The sequence below is a fragment of the Periophthalmus magnuspinnatus genome, chromosome 4, assembly GCF_009829125.3.
Source record: "Periophthalmus magnuspinnatus isolate fPerMag1 chromosome 4, fPerMag1.2.pri, whole genome shotgun sequence".
Taxonomy (NCBI): domain Eukaryota; kingdom Metazoa; phylum Chordata; class Actinopteri; order Gobiiformes; family Gobiidae; genus Periophthalmus; species Periophthalmus magnuspinnatus.
Window position 1 is genome coordinate 4,852,656 of NC_047129.1, and position 17,313 is coordinate 4,869,968.

Genomic DNA, 17,313 nt, shown 5'->3' on the forward strand with positions numbered 1-17,313 from the left:
CAACTGATCAGTGACAATTGGATTAAAATTATTTTCATTGTCACATGACATATCTTTCAGTAATGGCTCAATAATTTCTTTAAACTCTGTAACCGATTTATCTGATAATGTTCTTTTCATTATAGTTTTTTTTTTTTCTGCGGGGCTGGATAGTCTTTTAGTATAAATTGAAAGGTAATTAACCCTAACCCTAACTATGCCCAAGCACTTCCTGTCAACCCAGTCTGTTCACCAGAGTCAAAACATAGTTACAGTGCAACTTTAAGAGAGAGATACTTGGAACTTGAGCACTCCCATAAGAGGGAGGTTCAGACAAGGAGACAGAAGAGGCTGCCGGGCAAGTGTTAATAGGTTTAGGAGACAGAGCAGACTTATACAGAGTAACAGTGCACCGAATACACTCCTGTTTGACTCAAGCTCTGGCTCTATGAAGTAAAAGTATCTGGAACATGGAGAGATGGAGGATTATAGCTCTGCTACACTTGACTGTACTGGTGAGTGTCTTGTTGCTAAAAACAGATAGATAAAAGATAATTAAAATAACGGAAAACAGCATTGACTTGAACATTTAGTTTAGCTTAAGCAGTTTTGTTTACCCATTTCAAAACTTTAGGATTGCTTTTCTTAATTTTGAAAATTAAATTAAAGAAATTAAAATACTAACTTTTTTTTTAAACCCAGCATAATGTTTTTGTAATTTAAATTTATATTATTATTTCAGATTATGATTAAAAATGCAAACTATAACAATTTTCTGTAGACAGTAAACAAGCCATTTATTGCTGACCCAAATTTGGCTGCTAACCAAGTATATGGGAGCCACTGTAGCCAATAAAAGTGAATAGCCTTGAGGGAATAAATGAGTCAAACATCTGCTTTATTTGTTAATTTTTTTATTTTAATTTTTTCAATTTTTTTTCAAAAAGTTTCAATGACTAACATGTAACTAGTTCTATTTAAATGGTTTGAAATGGTTTGAAAACTGTTTGATGTAAACAAGATGAGATCAAGTGAAGAAATGTATAACCTTAAACTAACTATGACATTTCATTGGTGTATTGAATAAGCAAAGCACAATGCAAAATTTGTTTAAATTAAATATTAGGATTTTAATGGTGTTACATGTGTGTAGTTCATGTTTCTGATCGTGTTGGAAACTGAGAGGGATGTTTGAACCTGTAGACACAGCCTATAATTATACCTGCTGCAGGCATAGGCCTATATGGTGTATAAGTACTCACACTAGCATGTTATGGGATATGACATTTATCATGTCAGTAAATGGAGAATGTTCAAAATGTATGTGAATCTAAATGCCTAACTTAACTGTATGTAAAAAAAAAAAAAAACGATTGAAGGAAATTAAAATACACAAAATACACTACTTTTGTTACAGTTTATGTCTCTACTTTTATAATATAGAAGTGAAATAATGAAATGAATAATGAAATAACATTTTAATAAAATGTGCAAACTTCTCCCAAACTATCTGCGCAACTTACTTAAATTTATCAACTGGTGAAACTAAGGTGTTCACTTAAGTCCAATAAATAATAATTCCATGACATACATGGTAAATTTTGGTATATATGGTTACTCAAAATTGTATTCTAATTTGCTTTCTAATAATAGCAGTTTTGTAATTGTACTTGGATGAACCTCTAAAAACAATACCATCATTCTCTCCCCATATGTGGTGGTGATGACAGGCTTTTTTTGTTCTGAGGTACTGACAAAAGCAAGACTGCCAGTCTAAAATTGGTGGATGAAGTATCTGGCTCAAGGACACAGCCACAGAGTGGCTCATTCCTAATTTGACACCACTAAAAGCTAATTGACTCTAACTTGTGCAGATGCTGTGCTGTCTGAGCTGCAGTGGTGCTCCCCACAGATGGAAGAGAGAATGGCTCGTACCCACAAAGATGCTAAAGGAGAACTATGACTATAGGAACTCCAGTCACATCGCCCGAGTGAGTAGAGGAACCAAAGAATAAGCATACAAAATAAGAATAAATATGTGAATCAAAAAGCTGTTTGCAAACAACTGTTTGTTGTTTTCATACAGTATCTGACTGAACCTGCATGATATTGCTGTGACATGTCTTGGCAACAGATTTAAAGGAGCTGTATCAGATTTTTACCATCTACTGTGATTTGAAAAGAGTTTCAGCAGTCCAAACTTATTTGTTGTTTACCCTATACATTTCGAATAGCCTGATTATTTACAGCAATTAGTTATATGCTTTTCACAACTTTCAGTGGCCAGAACAAGAGTTTTGCCATCATGGTAATGCTAACAACAACTTGTATGCTAACAGCACACTTCCTGATTCTCAGACAATAAAACGCTATGGTTCGGCTACAAATCTTTCTGCACTCAAACAGAATGTAGGAGGAACTGGCTTGCCAGGCAAGCATTTTACAATATATCTCTACTGGAGTATTCTCAGTGGTTTCCTCACTTGTTAAATTTATTGGGACTTGTAACATTGGTCCATAGAGAACTAAAATGTGTGTGTAAGTCACAAGCCACAAGTCATACGTTATCATGCTGAGGCCATTATCTAGCATCATGTGGCATCATATAGCCTGTTTTTAATGAATATAGATATCTAAGCTTTATGGATGGAACCGGTGACTACAAAACCTGCATACATTTTATTTATGACCTATGATTTATATGACATTACTGTCCTGCATATATTTAAGAGGTCCAAGTTATATGCTGGTTTTCAATTTGGAGGGCAATATATGGGGAAAAAAGCCATTACTGAGTTTTGAGTAGCTTTACAGTAATATAACACAATATTCCCATGGGCACTTGAGGTGGATCTTGGAAAGTGTATGTGGAGTTCTGGAGCAGGGCTGTTGCATGATGGGGCATGAGCTTTAGAGAAGGAAGGGTGGGAGAGAGGAGCATCCATCTGGACTCACAGCCCCGAGACATTCTGAATAAAATCAACCCGAAATCTACAATCAAGACCACAAGTTCAGACCAAACCACTGCAGCACTAATTCATATCTTGGATTTTTCAAAGGAAAATCATCAATAAATGGATCACTTCCAAGCCTCTGCAAAAAAAAAAAAAAAAAGGTATGGGTAATGAAGAGCTAAGCCAATATTAATAAGACACATCATGGATATAAACAGATGAAATGCGGCCTTCCAAGTACCACTGGATTGGGGCTTGTCCACCTACACTATATGGTCTGCTTTAAGTGGACTAGAGTTTGGAACAATTGCAAGTTTGGTTTGTTTGAGCTGGTGTGAAAGTGGATCAGTTTGTCTTGGTCCAGACTAAAGAACCATGTGTATAAATAGTATAAATAGTGATCTGTATCTTCATATCACAATTTGTATCTTTATATACACAGAGATAACAAACAACATAAAGTTGTCTTAACTGTGTGGTTTGTTCACCTGCTCATATTATGCAGCCGTCCTGTCCCCCGCAAATCTAAATAGGAATATGCAAGTGATACACTGGTTCTAAACAAGGAATTATCATGGTGGCACGGTGGCTAGCATTCACGTTTCACAGAAATAAACTTCTTTGTGTAAAGTTAGCACGTTTCTCAGTGTATTTTGCCAAGTCTAGCTCAAGATTTGTGGACTGCTTGAGGACCCATGCACAGTAGCTCACTGCTCCTGACAAGTTGCCCCAGAGGTGCTGTTTGAAAGATGGGTCAAATGCAGAGAATGAATTTCTCTAATGAGGAATCAATAAAGTATAGCTTAACTTAACCTTAACCTTAAGGAGGACATAATTGTGGATTAAATTTACTCTAAATTCCACTAATATTTGAATTGTAGGCAAAGAAGCTTGCATCATGTGTGTACGTTTACAGGATTAGGTTGCTGCAGATTAACAACAGTACGACTCTACTTCCTGTGTAATTTATTGCCAGCTTTCTGTATATTAGATAATTTGTCGAAACTATTGGATCACATTTCACAAATAATAATGAACATTTGACTTGTAAACACTGATATTTTGACAATTTTAGAGCCTCAAAGTGAGTTGTTTTACTGTAGAAGGAAACAGTTTATGCAAGGTGCGCTAGCATTGTTATCTCCCAACTTTTTGGTGGTGGTTGTGTTAAAATTTACTTTGAAGTAGATAAAAAACAAACTATTTTCATTTAACTCAAACAGGTTTTTGTAATGAATCTAGTTCCGATCTGGTGGTACTCCAAGCACTGAGCTAGACCAAATGTTTGGGGTGAGGGAAGTCTGTGACTGTGACTTGGAGAGATGTGAGCTAATTTACAGGTATAAGGGATACTGATTAGTAGAATTAAGATTTAACATTTAACATGAACACACTTTTTATTGTGTGAAAATCAGCCCGTAATTTACAGAGAATTAACTGCATAAGAACATCTGCTGGTAAAATACATACGTAACAGTGGCTAGTTTCCATCACAGGCTGCTAAATCATAAAACCTAGTGTTATAAACACTCTTGGAATTCAACTTTTACTACTTGGTTTGTTTTTCAGCACCACAGACAGTCACAGAGTGTTCTACTCACTCCCTGTTATCAAGATAATAAAACAGTTGAGTCAGAGCCAGCTTAGTCAGGTTCAGACCAGATTTGTATCTGTATCACAGATAGAAACATCTAACTGTATGGATGACCTTGTTTTATGCAGTCTTCATATTCAACTTCCAGTTTTTTGTAAACACACGATTCAATATTCAGATATAATGCAAATTACATAATCTCATCTATAAATATTGTGCCAATACTGCTATGCACGACTACCAAAGTTACACGGCACAGCTGTACTTCCTTAGGAGATTAAAGGTGTTTGAAGTAAGCCAAAAAATTATGTTGACATTTATAGAGCTACTATAGAGTCTGAGTGGTAAAACTGGCTGGTAACATCATGGGTGTGTTTAATTTGACTGGACCACAGACCATCTTTGAACAGTCAGTTGTGAGACAGGCTCTGAGCACATGGGAGGCATCTCTCCCAGAGATCTCTCCCATGTGCTCAGTGCACAGTTTGAGCTCCTGCTGACTGAAGGAGATACAGGGTTCCTTTATGTAAGAACAACAAGTATAAAAAGTTGTTTGTGCCCCAGTCCATAAAACGGATTAACAACATTGATTGCTTGTGCAGGTGTGTGAAGCCTGAGTAATTGCATATAATCCAGTTGTTTTTGTGTTATGTTATATCATGTCTATACGTTAATGTTAATGCTCTGGTCCAAGTCAAATTTCTCCACGAGGAGATGGAAATAAATGAAAACCAAAACCTCACTTGTGCACATACCTCAATGCTGCATTGGTCATTGGTCCACCTGCCTGCCTCTCAGATGGATTCTTATGGCACTGCACTGTCTCAAGCTTTCTTACTCAAGTTAGACTTTAGTCTGAGCTCGTTTTAAATAAAAAAATAAAATAAAATAAAAATGACTTAGCGAGAAATACGACTACTAATAGGAGAGCTGCTTTTGCAAAGTTGGCACAAACAAGTCTCTCAAATTATAGTGACAAGGTTGCTATCACTTTTTTTGTTGAAAATGAAAATACTTAAACAAGCTCCCAAATGTGTTATTTAACATTTTTTCTTGACTTTTCAAATAATCTAACCACTACTCATAGTCATAGTCATAGTCATACATGCTGCATCTCCATGTCCCAGCATGATGTCACTGCAAATTATCAATAGGCTGATTTCAGATTCTAAAATGAGATTGTCATACTTACAGATGGGGGCAAAAGTCACTTTTTCCTATTGATAACTCTGAACTATAGATAATTTCTATTAATGAATAGGCCCAAGAACTCAGGCTATGAGGATGGTTTTATAATATACTGTATGTACTTTGCATTATTTATTCACTGACCCACTCCACTATGACTGGCTTTCAGAGATGTGGATACACCACTGGCCTCTTCAACCACCACTCACACACACACACACAATTCTTACTTAGATTAGGAAGATGAAGTGTCTTGCCCAAGGACTCAACAACAGTATACAAGTCTGAGCTGGGATCCAATGCCACCCATCCCTTCTTTTTGGCATAATATAGTATAGTATTTGATGGTTATGTCATTACCTAATTGCCTATTTTTTTTTTTGTAATGTGATTTTCTGTGTGTGTTGTGCATAGGCCAAATTAGTCAGAATCCACAAAAATAATGAATGTTCTTTCACTAGTACCTACTTGGATCTACATGGCGTTACTTAGCATGCGTCTAACTTTCATGCATTCCCACTTGGCATGACCTCCTTTGAGCTGAAACTTTTGTAGTACCTGTTTCCTCTTAGTTGTAGATAGTCCACTCAATACTGTCAACAGAGTAACAGCCATTGATACCATATAGTGAGTGACAAGATAGGACAAGATAGATTTAATCATGAAATGGGATGAAGAGTGGGGTGAGACATTTGACAATTGAATGAGACAATTTAATCAAAGTTTAAACCTATACAGGTTTAAACAAGTCTAACTACTCTCTGTTTAGTTCAATCTCACACTAATTGACTAACTGATTCTCAAGAATTCGTTATTAAAATACCTCACATTTTTCAAGCATACAACCATATTGCAATTGATAATTATTTGTCCCTTGCCTTGTTGTTTCAGATCCGCTCAGACATGGATGAGCATGAGCCGCTATACTACACGCTACATGGACCAGGCACAGACAAAAGGCCCTACAACCTGTTTTTTGTGGAGGAGGCCACGGGGCTGGTATATATCCGAGGGGTCCTGGACCGAGAGGAGATAGAGACATATGTGGTGAATCGAGACTTACACTTTATCTTACTCTCACTTGAGTAGCCAAAACAAAAACTCAAAGCAGAATCAGATTAGCCTAATATTATTTCATAATTTACATAGCACAATTTCTTGAAAATGTTACCCAAATAAAAGTAACTAAGTGTCGTAACGGGTGAGTGTAGCGGACCAAAGGATGCAGACTCGGGGAATATTTACAGGATATATTGTAAGAAAAGGACAGGTACAAACAGCGGGTGATCCGGAGGTGAGCAGGTGAGCAGATGAGCAGGAACACAGGACACAGGAACAGACCACATGAAGGGACGACAGGACGACAGGCAGACCAGACAGGCGTAGGGCAGAGCAGGCAGGAGACATCCAGGACCGGAGCACGACAAGAACACAAGGGTGACAGGAATGCAGACAGGAAAGACGTGACACGGCAGGGTGAAGTGAACACGACAATGATCTCACGCTGAGTCTCTCCTCCCAGCTCCCTTTATGCACAGCAGGTGTGTGATTGCACTGATGGGCTGCAGGTGTGCGCGGGAGGAGCCGAGAGCTCCGCCCAGCTCCAGGTACAGGCAGGTGAGGGAGGGGGAAGAGCACACAGGGAGGAAAACCAGGAGCGGACAGTGCGGATCATGACACTAAGGAAGTGAACTCATTACTACCCACCTCTGCCTGGGAAAAACCCAATTCAGAACCTAGTATTTCTTTTATAAAATTAAGGGATTAGGTCCAGTTTAACCACACATAACAGCTCTGTCTTGCATCTTTCTCCAGCTGACTGGAGTAGCCCGCTTTCATAACGGCACTGTGGCAGAGAAGAGGATTGACCTGAGGTTTGATGTGGAAGACGAGAACGACAACGCTCCAGTGTTCCCCAGTGTGCCCCCAGTGTCTGTGAATGAGAGCAGCCCTGCAGGTCAGCTATATATGATGTGATTCTCATATGCTCCTCTTCTACACTGAGAAATCCAATTCCCAATAGCTTAAAGGGACTGTACTTAATTTATTTAATGTAATAACGTGAATTTTGTTTTACTCCAGGTCGCCTACTGGGCAAGTGTTATTTTTATTTTATTTCCCCAATCATGGAACTTACTTAAAATAAATAAATAAATAAATAAATAATAATAATAAAAAAAAAAACAATTAGGAAGTGTCTAAAAAAAGATATAAAAAAATATCGAAAGACGACTCGGTAGCGCCACCTCAAACTTTGATTTTCATGGGGCCAATGGGAGCCCGACTTGGAAAAAAGTGAACATAAAAATCTGAAACTCACATCAAAAAATAGAACATGTCGGGACATGACAACAATTATATTATGGCCCCGCCCTAAAATGTACAAGAAGTTGGCCATATTGGATCAAACTTGGGAATGACAAAAGTGCACACCCTCGCATTCAGGACATTTTTTCGCATAGTTTTCATCACAAACACTTCAAATTTGGCCAAATCCCACTAAACCCATGTGTGATTAAAGATTATCAGTTACATTTTGATTATGACTTTGGGTGTGGTCAGGGTGAATTTTTAACAAAATCACAATTTTTGGAAAATTTCAATAAAATATTTCTCTTTCACACATTTTTTGTTGGGAAAACGCTAATACAGTGTTTATGCACATTTGTGAGCTGAACACAATGATATGCAAATCAAGGCACTCTCTCACAAAATGGCTCTCTAGCACCCTCTTCAAAATTCATTTTCAAAAATTCGTAGAAGACAATCGATTTGTCGTAGACTTGTGAAAAAATTCACAGGGGCCTTATTTGTGATGGGGCACAATGTGAGAAAGTCACATGACTGTAGCTGTTATGGTTTAGGAGAAAAATAATGGGTGGAAAATGCGTTTCCATTTTTAAGCCCGAGCCTGGGACTACGTCCCGGCGAGGGACTCATTAAAACCGCGTCCGGAGCGTGGAAAATGCCAAAAATCAAGAAGTAAACACGCCGCGACATGGCAGTGAGTGGTGTCAAAAATTAGAACTCGACGAGCTATAATTGTCACAAAAGACCCCGAGAAAAAATAACGAAAGACGACTCGGTAGCGCCAACTCAAACTATGATTTTCATGGGGCCAATGGGAGCCCGACTTGGAAAAAAGTCAACGTAAAAATCTGAAACTCCCATCAAAAAATTGAACATGTCGGGACATGACAAAAATGATATTATGGCCCCACCCTAAAATGTACAGGAAGTCGGCCATATTGGATCAAACCCGGGAATGACAAAAGTGCACACCCTCGCATTCAGGACATTTTAACTCACAGTTTTCATCACAAACACTTCAAATTTGGCCAAATCCCACTAAACCCATGTGTGATTAAAGATTATCAATTACATGTTGATTATGACTTTGGGTGTGGTAGAGCAGTGTGGATCCACAAAACACATGTGGACTGGTTGGGCAAACTGCCATGAACCTAAAATCTAGAGCTTTGGCTTTTGACTCAGATCCTTCTTCACCACAACAGACCGATACAGCGACTGTATCACTGCAGACGCTGCACCGATCCTTCTGACAATCTCATGCTTCATCCTTCCCTTACTTGTGAACAAGACCCCGAGATACTTGAACTCCTCCACTTGAGGCAAGGACTCAACACCCACCCAGAGAGGGTAAGCCACCTTTTTCCGGTCGAGAACCATGGCCTTGGATTTGGAGGAGCTGAGTCTCATCCCAGCTGCTTCACACTCAGCTGCAAACTGTCCCAGTGCCTGCTCCAAGAAGCCATCAGGACAACAACATCTGCAGAGATGAGATCCTGATGAGATCCTGTGGTTTCCAAACTGGACCCCCTCCAGCCCCTGGCTGCACCTAGAAATTCTGTTCTTCAGGAAGAGCCGTGTGGATCCACAAAACACATGTGGACTGGTTGGGCAAACTGCCATGAACCCTCGAGGACCCGATGGAGAGTATAGAGCTGGTCCAGTGTTCCACGCCCGGGACGAAAACCACACTGGTCCTCCAGGATCCGAGATTCGACTATCGCTCAGATTCTCCTCTCCAGTACCCTGAAATAGACCTTACGGGGAAGGCTGAGGAGTGTAGTTGTTGACATGTATTTGTTTATTCATTTATTTGATTGAGACAATGAATGCTAATGAACAGACATGATACAACATGGATGTAAACACACCAGATTATAGCCAAAAACTAATTTCCATCCTTTGTCACAAAAGGACCAAAATAAAAATTGCACACTACTCATTACACAGTTTCTATAAATACACATTCCACTCATTGCACAGTCCACTCATTCCACATTCCACACATTGCGCAGTTCCCATTATTGCACTATCCAAAATATTCACAATCCATTCATTGCACAGTCCCAATTATTTCAGTCAGTTTGGCATTCAAGGCAATTATATTTTATACCTTCCCCATTCATATTTTGCCCATACATGCAAATATGTCTCTATAGAAAAGTTTAAGTTTTTCAGTTGAGCTTTCAAAGAACTGTACGTGGAACATTCTCTCAGGGTTACCGGGAAACTATTCCACCGATAGTACATTTGTTCTTGCTTGAATCATCTTAAGTTGTGTTTGGTAGCACAGAAAATAATTACGTTTGTTCTTACAAATTCAGCACACATGTACCACACAAAATGTCAGGATAAATACCTGGAATATTAAACGATCAAATAATCGAGTGAAAAGGAAAACTATCCTAAACAGTTTCAAGAAGGATGGAATACAAATTAGCCTTATTGCAAGAGACTCATCTCACTGATGAGGACAATAACAAATATTTAAGGTATGGGTTAGGTCAAGCCTATTTCTCATCCTAGTCATTATTGATATTTATACATTACTTAAAGGCATTAGGAGTTAATCCTACATTGAAGAGATTGAAGAGATTTACTTTTCACTTTTCTGGTAGGGAGTTTGCCACGTTTGTCTACAAGGAGATGTTATTGAGTTGCATGTAAAGTTATCTGACTTGCATTTATTCCATTACAGGTGTAATTGCTCTAAAGTGTAGAGAAAAATATGCCTTATTACTGTGAATGCACCTCTTCACAGATCAGGACTGTATCTTAATCTCGTGGCTTCATTTACTTGTCTCCATGTGGATAGATACATTTAATGCCATACTGTGAAACATCCAAATCTACACTTTCCTGAAATCAAAGCAAAATCAACACAGGATTCAAACATTTGTTTGCATATTTTTTATTTTTGTTTTTATTTTATTTTTTCGCACAATTATAATACAACTCATTGCAAAAGTATTTAAGTATTCAGAATGCAGTATTCTGATTGGATCATGTAACAAAATTAGTTACAAAACATATTTTAATTCAGGTAATCTGTATTTTGTAACTAAATGCATTTTCAAAGCATTCTTCCCAATGCTGGTAGCTGGTCAGGGAAGTACTGAGGGGCCTGGTCATGGAGGGGCTTGTAAGTGCAAGAGTGTAGTCTTAAGTCATTGGTCGGGGGATAGTGATGAATGCAGGAGATATTGCAAATGTGATAGAGGGCATATTGGGCATATGATTTGATGATTTGTTCAAAGAAGGATGAGTACAGGATCACCCCCAAGGTTGGGAATTGTTGCGCAGGGAAAGATGAGTTTCATACCTCCAAACATCTTTATTGTTTCATTGCTATTGAATTAGAGTAAGTTGTTTTTTTATCGGTGAGGCCAATGGTAAGAAAGAGGAAGAAGATACACAGAGGGCTTGGTGGAGATACTGTTGGCATCTCAGGGAAGGCTTGAAAAAGTATTTTTAGTAATATTTAGTATATTTAGTACCCAGTACTGAACCTTGTGGTACACAAAATTTGTTCTGAAAGATATGAGTGAAAGGATGAATTTTAATATATTTCTTGTTAAAGCATGGTAATACAAAATTAATGCATATTTTTGTGTCACTGCAGGTACTCTGGTGACTACATTTACAGCAAATGATGCCGATAAACCCGGAACTCTGAATGCTGAGATCAACTACACCATTATCAACCAGGGGCCCACAGATGACAAACCTCAGTTTTACATTGATGAAAACACCGGCTCTATCTATGTCAAAGAAGGCTTGCTGGACAGAGAGGTAAAACTGGGCAAAGATTATTTTTTAAAGCTCTACTAGATAAGTCCTCTATTATGCCAAACACACGTATTTAGACCACTTTCTCTTTGTTAAATCATACTTTCAGTTGCATTGTGTTCCATTTGCATACATTTAAGTAATCCAGAGCTCATAAGGGGTGGCTAGTGTTCCTCCATGTTCTTAAAGTCTATTAACAAACACCAAACTTTTTTGGATGATTTTAGTGCTTGAAATTGCAACAGTATGCAGCTATTCAACTTTAGCATTACCAAACGTAGCTTTTGTACCATTTTATGTATAGAAATGCCATACATTATAATTATGATTGAAGGTTAAGGCACAAGCACTAATACGTTGACACTTAATGTTATTTGACCCTAAACTAGGCCCATTTTTATTTCTGATGTGGACTTTGGTTGGTCCAGTTCTAATCCTGGTTTAGCCCAGATCTGTAGTCCATTTTGGTTTAGTTCTGGTTTTGTCAAAATTTTGGTGAATGGGTAAATGTGAAATAATTCTTAATGGCTCACATTCTTGGCATAGAGGCAGGAGAGCTACACTCTCACAGTTAAAGGAGTGGACATGGCCGGAGATCCCAAAGGCAGATCCGGAACTGGTACTATTGAAATCAAAGTCCTGGACATCAATGACAACATCCCCACTCTGGAGAAGGACACGGTAACTGGCACACACACCCACACACACACACACACCACACACAGACACACAGACACACAAGCACACACATTATGCGCAGTGTTAACAGGCTTGACTCTGCTTTGCCCCCTGAAAGTTGTAAAACATGCTGAAACACATTGCGGTGAGGAATTTGGATTGTTTGGAATGTGTTACAAAAGTGAAGACAAAGTTGCGACCACTGCTAAAAGTTTAATTATATGTGTTGTTCAAGTCAGATCTAGCCCCTTTAACATAACAGAGATATTTTGCTGATACATTAAATTAATGTAATGTTCACATTGTTTGCAGTATGAAGCAGAAATTGTGGAGAATGTAGCACATGTGGAGGTGATAAGAATCAAAGCTTTGGACAAAGATCTGGAGCCCACAGACAATTGGCTTGCTGTCTTCGACATTGTCGCTGGAAATGAAGACGAAATCTTCAGCATCAAAACTGACCCAAACACCAACGAAGGCATCCTCATGTTGGAGAAGGTAGGCCTATGATGATTATTATTGAACTAGTTTTCTATGTATGAGACTCACTCTGTAATTCTTGAGTGGACTGGCGCTGGGAGTAGATTTTAAATAAATTAAAAAATATATATATATACAATAATAATAATAATAATTAAAACTGCAAGCAGTGATAAAGGCCCTCGCCACCCCTTGCGACCGTGGGGTACACGCCACCGCGGAGATCCTGCCTTTCGTTCCCCATTACATCGCCCCTCCCCTCAAAATCAGCGACTGAGTAATACTACTCCATTCATTCCAAAGGGACCATTTATCACATTGTCACGCCTGAACGGTTGGAAATAGAAGTTTGTCTTCATTATCTTTTTTGTTCAGTCTGATGAGAGGAAAATGTGTACCACATTTCAATGGTCTATGACAGAGTAAATATTTTTCATCCTATTTAACCAAAACCCATGTATTTCAATGAGAAATGTCAGACGTTGCCATGGCAACACCTTTAAAAATAGAGGTATGGTGTCATTGACTTTTTTGTTCAGTATCGGAATAGGGATGTCCATGCCAAATTTAAAATGTTTGTGACAAAGTAATTTTTTTACGTGTCATTTAAAAATTTCAAGGGGGCGCTGTGGAGCAATGTAATATTTGATATGTGTAAATTGCATAACTATGCACTCAGATGAAGATTTTGAACAAAATGTATATTCATGCCGGAAAATAGGAAACTGCATGTTTGAGCTACGGGACATTTAAAACTTCAAAAAACATCTTTTTTCTTTGCAGGCTGGCCACACCCACATTTTATGATATAGAAAAATCCAAGACAGTTCCCTATAATCCCACATGGGTCTAGTTAATTTTGACAAATTTTCAAGTTTCTTGAATGAAAATCCAAGGCGCAAAAAATCCAAATGTGAGAGGTAAAATTTTGGAAAAATGGGGTTCCGCCCACAATGGCCGACTTCCTGTAGGGTGTAGGGTGGGGTCATAATATATTTTTTTACTTGTCTTGACATGTTCTATGTTTGTACCAAATTTCATTTGTCTACGATGAAAAAGGTCTCTCATTGACGTAATGCATTTTGATTTTGAGGTGGCGCTATTGAGTCATTTTAAAACATACATTTTTTTTAACATCAAAATAATAAATTTTTCGCCAAACTTGAATTTTAGGTCCAATAAAATTTACTTTTCGTTAACGTTCAGGGGGTCAAAAATGACTTCAAAGCGGTAAGTATAATAATAATAATTAAAACTGCAAGCAGTGATAAAGGCCCTCGCCACCCCTTGCGACCGCGGGGTACACGCCACCGCGGAGATCCCGCCTTTCATTCCCGCTTACATCGCTCCTCCCCCCAAAATCAGCGACTGAGTAATACTACTCCATTCATTCCAATGAGACCATTTATCACATTGTCACGCTTGAACGGTTGGAAATAGAAGTTTGGCTTCATTGGCTTTTTTTTCAGTATTATGAGAGGAATATGTGTACCAAATTTCAATGGTCTATGACACAGTAAATATTTTTCATCCTATTTAACCAAAACCCATGTATTTCAATGAGAAATGTCAGACGTTGCCATGGCAACACCTTTAAAAATAGAGATATGGTGTCATTGACTTTTTTGTTCAGTATCAGAATAGGGATGTCCATGCCAAATTTCAAATGTTTGTGACAAAGTAATATTTTTTGTGTACCATTTAAAATTCCAAGGGGGCGCTGTGGAGCAATGTAATATTTGACATATGTGAATTGCATGTCTATGCACTCAGATAAAAATTCTGAACAAAACGTATATTAATGCCGGGAATTAGGACACTGCATGTTTGAGTTACGGGCCATTTAAAACTTCAAAAAACATATTTTTTCTTTGCAGGCTGGCCACACCCACATTTTATGATTTAGGAAAATACAAGAGAGTTCCCTATAATCCCACATGGGTCTAGTTTATTTTTACCAATTTGTAAGTTTCTTGAAAGAAAATCCAAGGCACGAAAAATTCAAATGTGAGAGGTAAAATTTTGGAAAAATGGAGTTCTGCCCACAATGCCGACTTCCTGTAGGGTTTAGGGTGGGGTCATAATATAATTTTTTACTTGTCTTGACATGTTCTATGTTTGTACCAAATTTCATTTGTCTACGATGAAAAAGGTCTCTCATTGCCGTAATGTATTTCAAATTTTGAGGTGGCGCTATTGTGTCATTTTGATACGGTAATTTTTTTGAACATCAAAATACACATTTTTTTTGCCAATCTTGAATTTTAGGCCATAGTTTGGTGAGTGTAGAGCATCTATTTAGTCTACAACAAAGTCCAGTACTCTGAACCCCATTCATTTCAATGACACATTTATGATGTTGCCACGGCAACATAGTTGCAGACAGAGGTATGTTCTCATTGGCTTTTTTGTTCAGTTTGCCAAGCCACATGTCCATGCCGAATTTCAAATGTTTATGTGAAAGTAATTTTTTTGGTCCAATTCAAAAGTTCAAGGGGGCGCTGTGGAGCGGAAAAATTTATTATTATTTTTTTATTGCTGGCCACACCCACATTTTATGATGTAGAAAAATCAAAGACAGCTCCCTATAATCCCAACTGGGGCCAGTTCATTTTGACCAATTTGCAAGTTTCTTAAATGAAAATCCACGGCGCAAAAAATCCAAATGTGAGACGTAAAATTTTGAAAAAATGAGGTTCCACCCAAAATGGCCGACTTCCTGTAGGGTTTAGGGTGGGGTCATAATATAATTTTTTACTTGTCTTGACATGTTCTATGTTTGCACCAAATTTCATTTGCCTACGATTAAAAAGGTCTCTCATTGCCGCAATGTATTTCAAATTTTGTGGTGGCGCTAGTGAGTCATTTTGAAACATTAATTTTTTTGAATACCAAAATAATAAATTTTTCACCAACCTTGAATTTTGGGTCCAATAAAATTGACTTTTCGTTAACGTTCAGGGGGTCAAAAGTGTCTTCAATCCGGCACGTATAATAATAATAATAATAATGGAAACGCATTTTCCACCCATTATTTTTCTCCTAAACTGTAAAAGGTACAGTCCATGTGACTTTCTCACATTGTGCCCTATCACAAATAAGGCCCCTGTGAATTTTTTCACACGTCCACGACAAATCGATTGTCTTCTACGAATTTTTGAAAATGAAATTTGAAGAGGGCGCTACAGAGCCATTTTGTGAAATAGTGACACGATTTGTATATCATTACGTTCAGCGCACAAATGTGCATAAACGCTGTATTAGCGTTTTCCCAACAAAAAATGTGTGAAAGACAAATATTTTATTGAAATATTCCAAAATTTGCGATTTTGTTGAAAATTCACCCTGACCACACCCAAAGTCATAATCAAAATGTAATTGTTAATCTTTAATCACACATGGGTTTAGTGGGATTTGGCCAAATTTGAAGTGTTTGTGATGAAAACTGTGCGAGAAAATGTCCTGAATGCGAGGGTGTGCACTTTTGTCATTCCTGTGTTTGATCCAATATGGCCGACTTCCTGTACATTTTAGGGCGGGGCCATAATATCATTTTTGTCATGTCCCGACATGTACTATTTTTTGATGTGAGTTTCGGATTTTTACGTTAATTTTTTTCCAAGTCGGGCTCCCATTGGCCCCATGAAAATCAAAGTTTGAGGTGGCGCTACCGAGTCGTCTTTCGTTATTTTTTCTCGGGGTCTTTTGTGACAATTAGAGCTCGTCGAGTTCTAATTTTTGACACCACTCACTGCCATGTCGGGGCGTGTTTACTACTTGATTTTTGCCATTTTCCACGCTCCGGACGCGGTTTTAATGAGTCCCTCGCCGGGACGGAGTCCCAGGCTCGGGCCTAATAATAATCAAAACTGCAAGCAGTGATAAAGGCCCTCGCCACCCCTTGCGACCGTGGGGTACACGCCACCGCGGAGATCCTGCCTTTCGTTCCTTACATCGTCCCTCCCCCCAAAATCAGCGACTGAGTAATACTACTCCATTCATTCCAATGAGAGCATTTATGACATTGTCACGCCTGTACGGTTGGAAATAGAGGTATGTCTTCATTGGCTTTTTTGTTCAGTATGATGAGAGGAATATGTGTACCAAATTTCAATGGTCTATGACACAGTAAATATTTTTCATCCCAGTTAACCAAAACCCTTTTATTTCAATGAGAAATGTCAGACGTTGCCATGGCAACACCTTTCAAAATTGAGGTATGGTGTCATTGACCTTTTTGTTGTTGGGATGTTCATACCAAATTTCAAATGTTTGTAACAAAGTAATTTTTTTACATGTTATTTAAAATTTTCAAGGGGACGCTGTGGAGCAATGTAATAT

The 17,313-nt window shown here is 38.2% G+C and overlaps 1 protein-coding gene across 1 annotated transcript in view; it reads left to right on the forward strand.

Annotated features, from left to right (window-relative positions):
• Nucleotides 1-371: 371 nt before the first annotated feature.
• Nucleotides 372-17,313, forward strand: part of LOC117394135 (desmoglein-2.1-like) — a 32,692-nt gene continuing 15,750 nt past the window's right edge. The window contains exons 1-7 of the mRNA XM_055221336.1: nucleotides 372-494; nucleotides 1,854-1,970; nucleotides 6,607-6,762; nucleotides 7,531-7,672; nucleotides 11,648-11,817; nucleotides 12,361-12,495; nucleotides 12,805-12,990. Coding sequence (XP_055077311.1) covers nucleotides 450-494; nucleotides 1,854-1,970; nucleotides 6,607-6,762; nucleotides 7,531-7,672; nucleotides 11,648-11,817; nucleotides 12,361-12,495; nucleotides 12,805-12,990 — 951 coding nt within the window. The 5' untranslated portion in view covers nucleotides 372-449. The remainder of the gene's footprint in view (nucleotides 495-1,853; nucleotides 1,971-6,606; nucleotides 6,763-7,530; nucleotides 7,673-11,647; nucleotides 11,818-12,360; nucleotides 12,496-12,804; nucleotides 12,991-17,313) is intronic.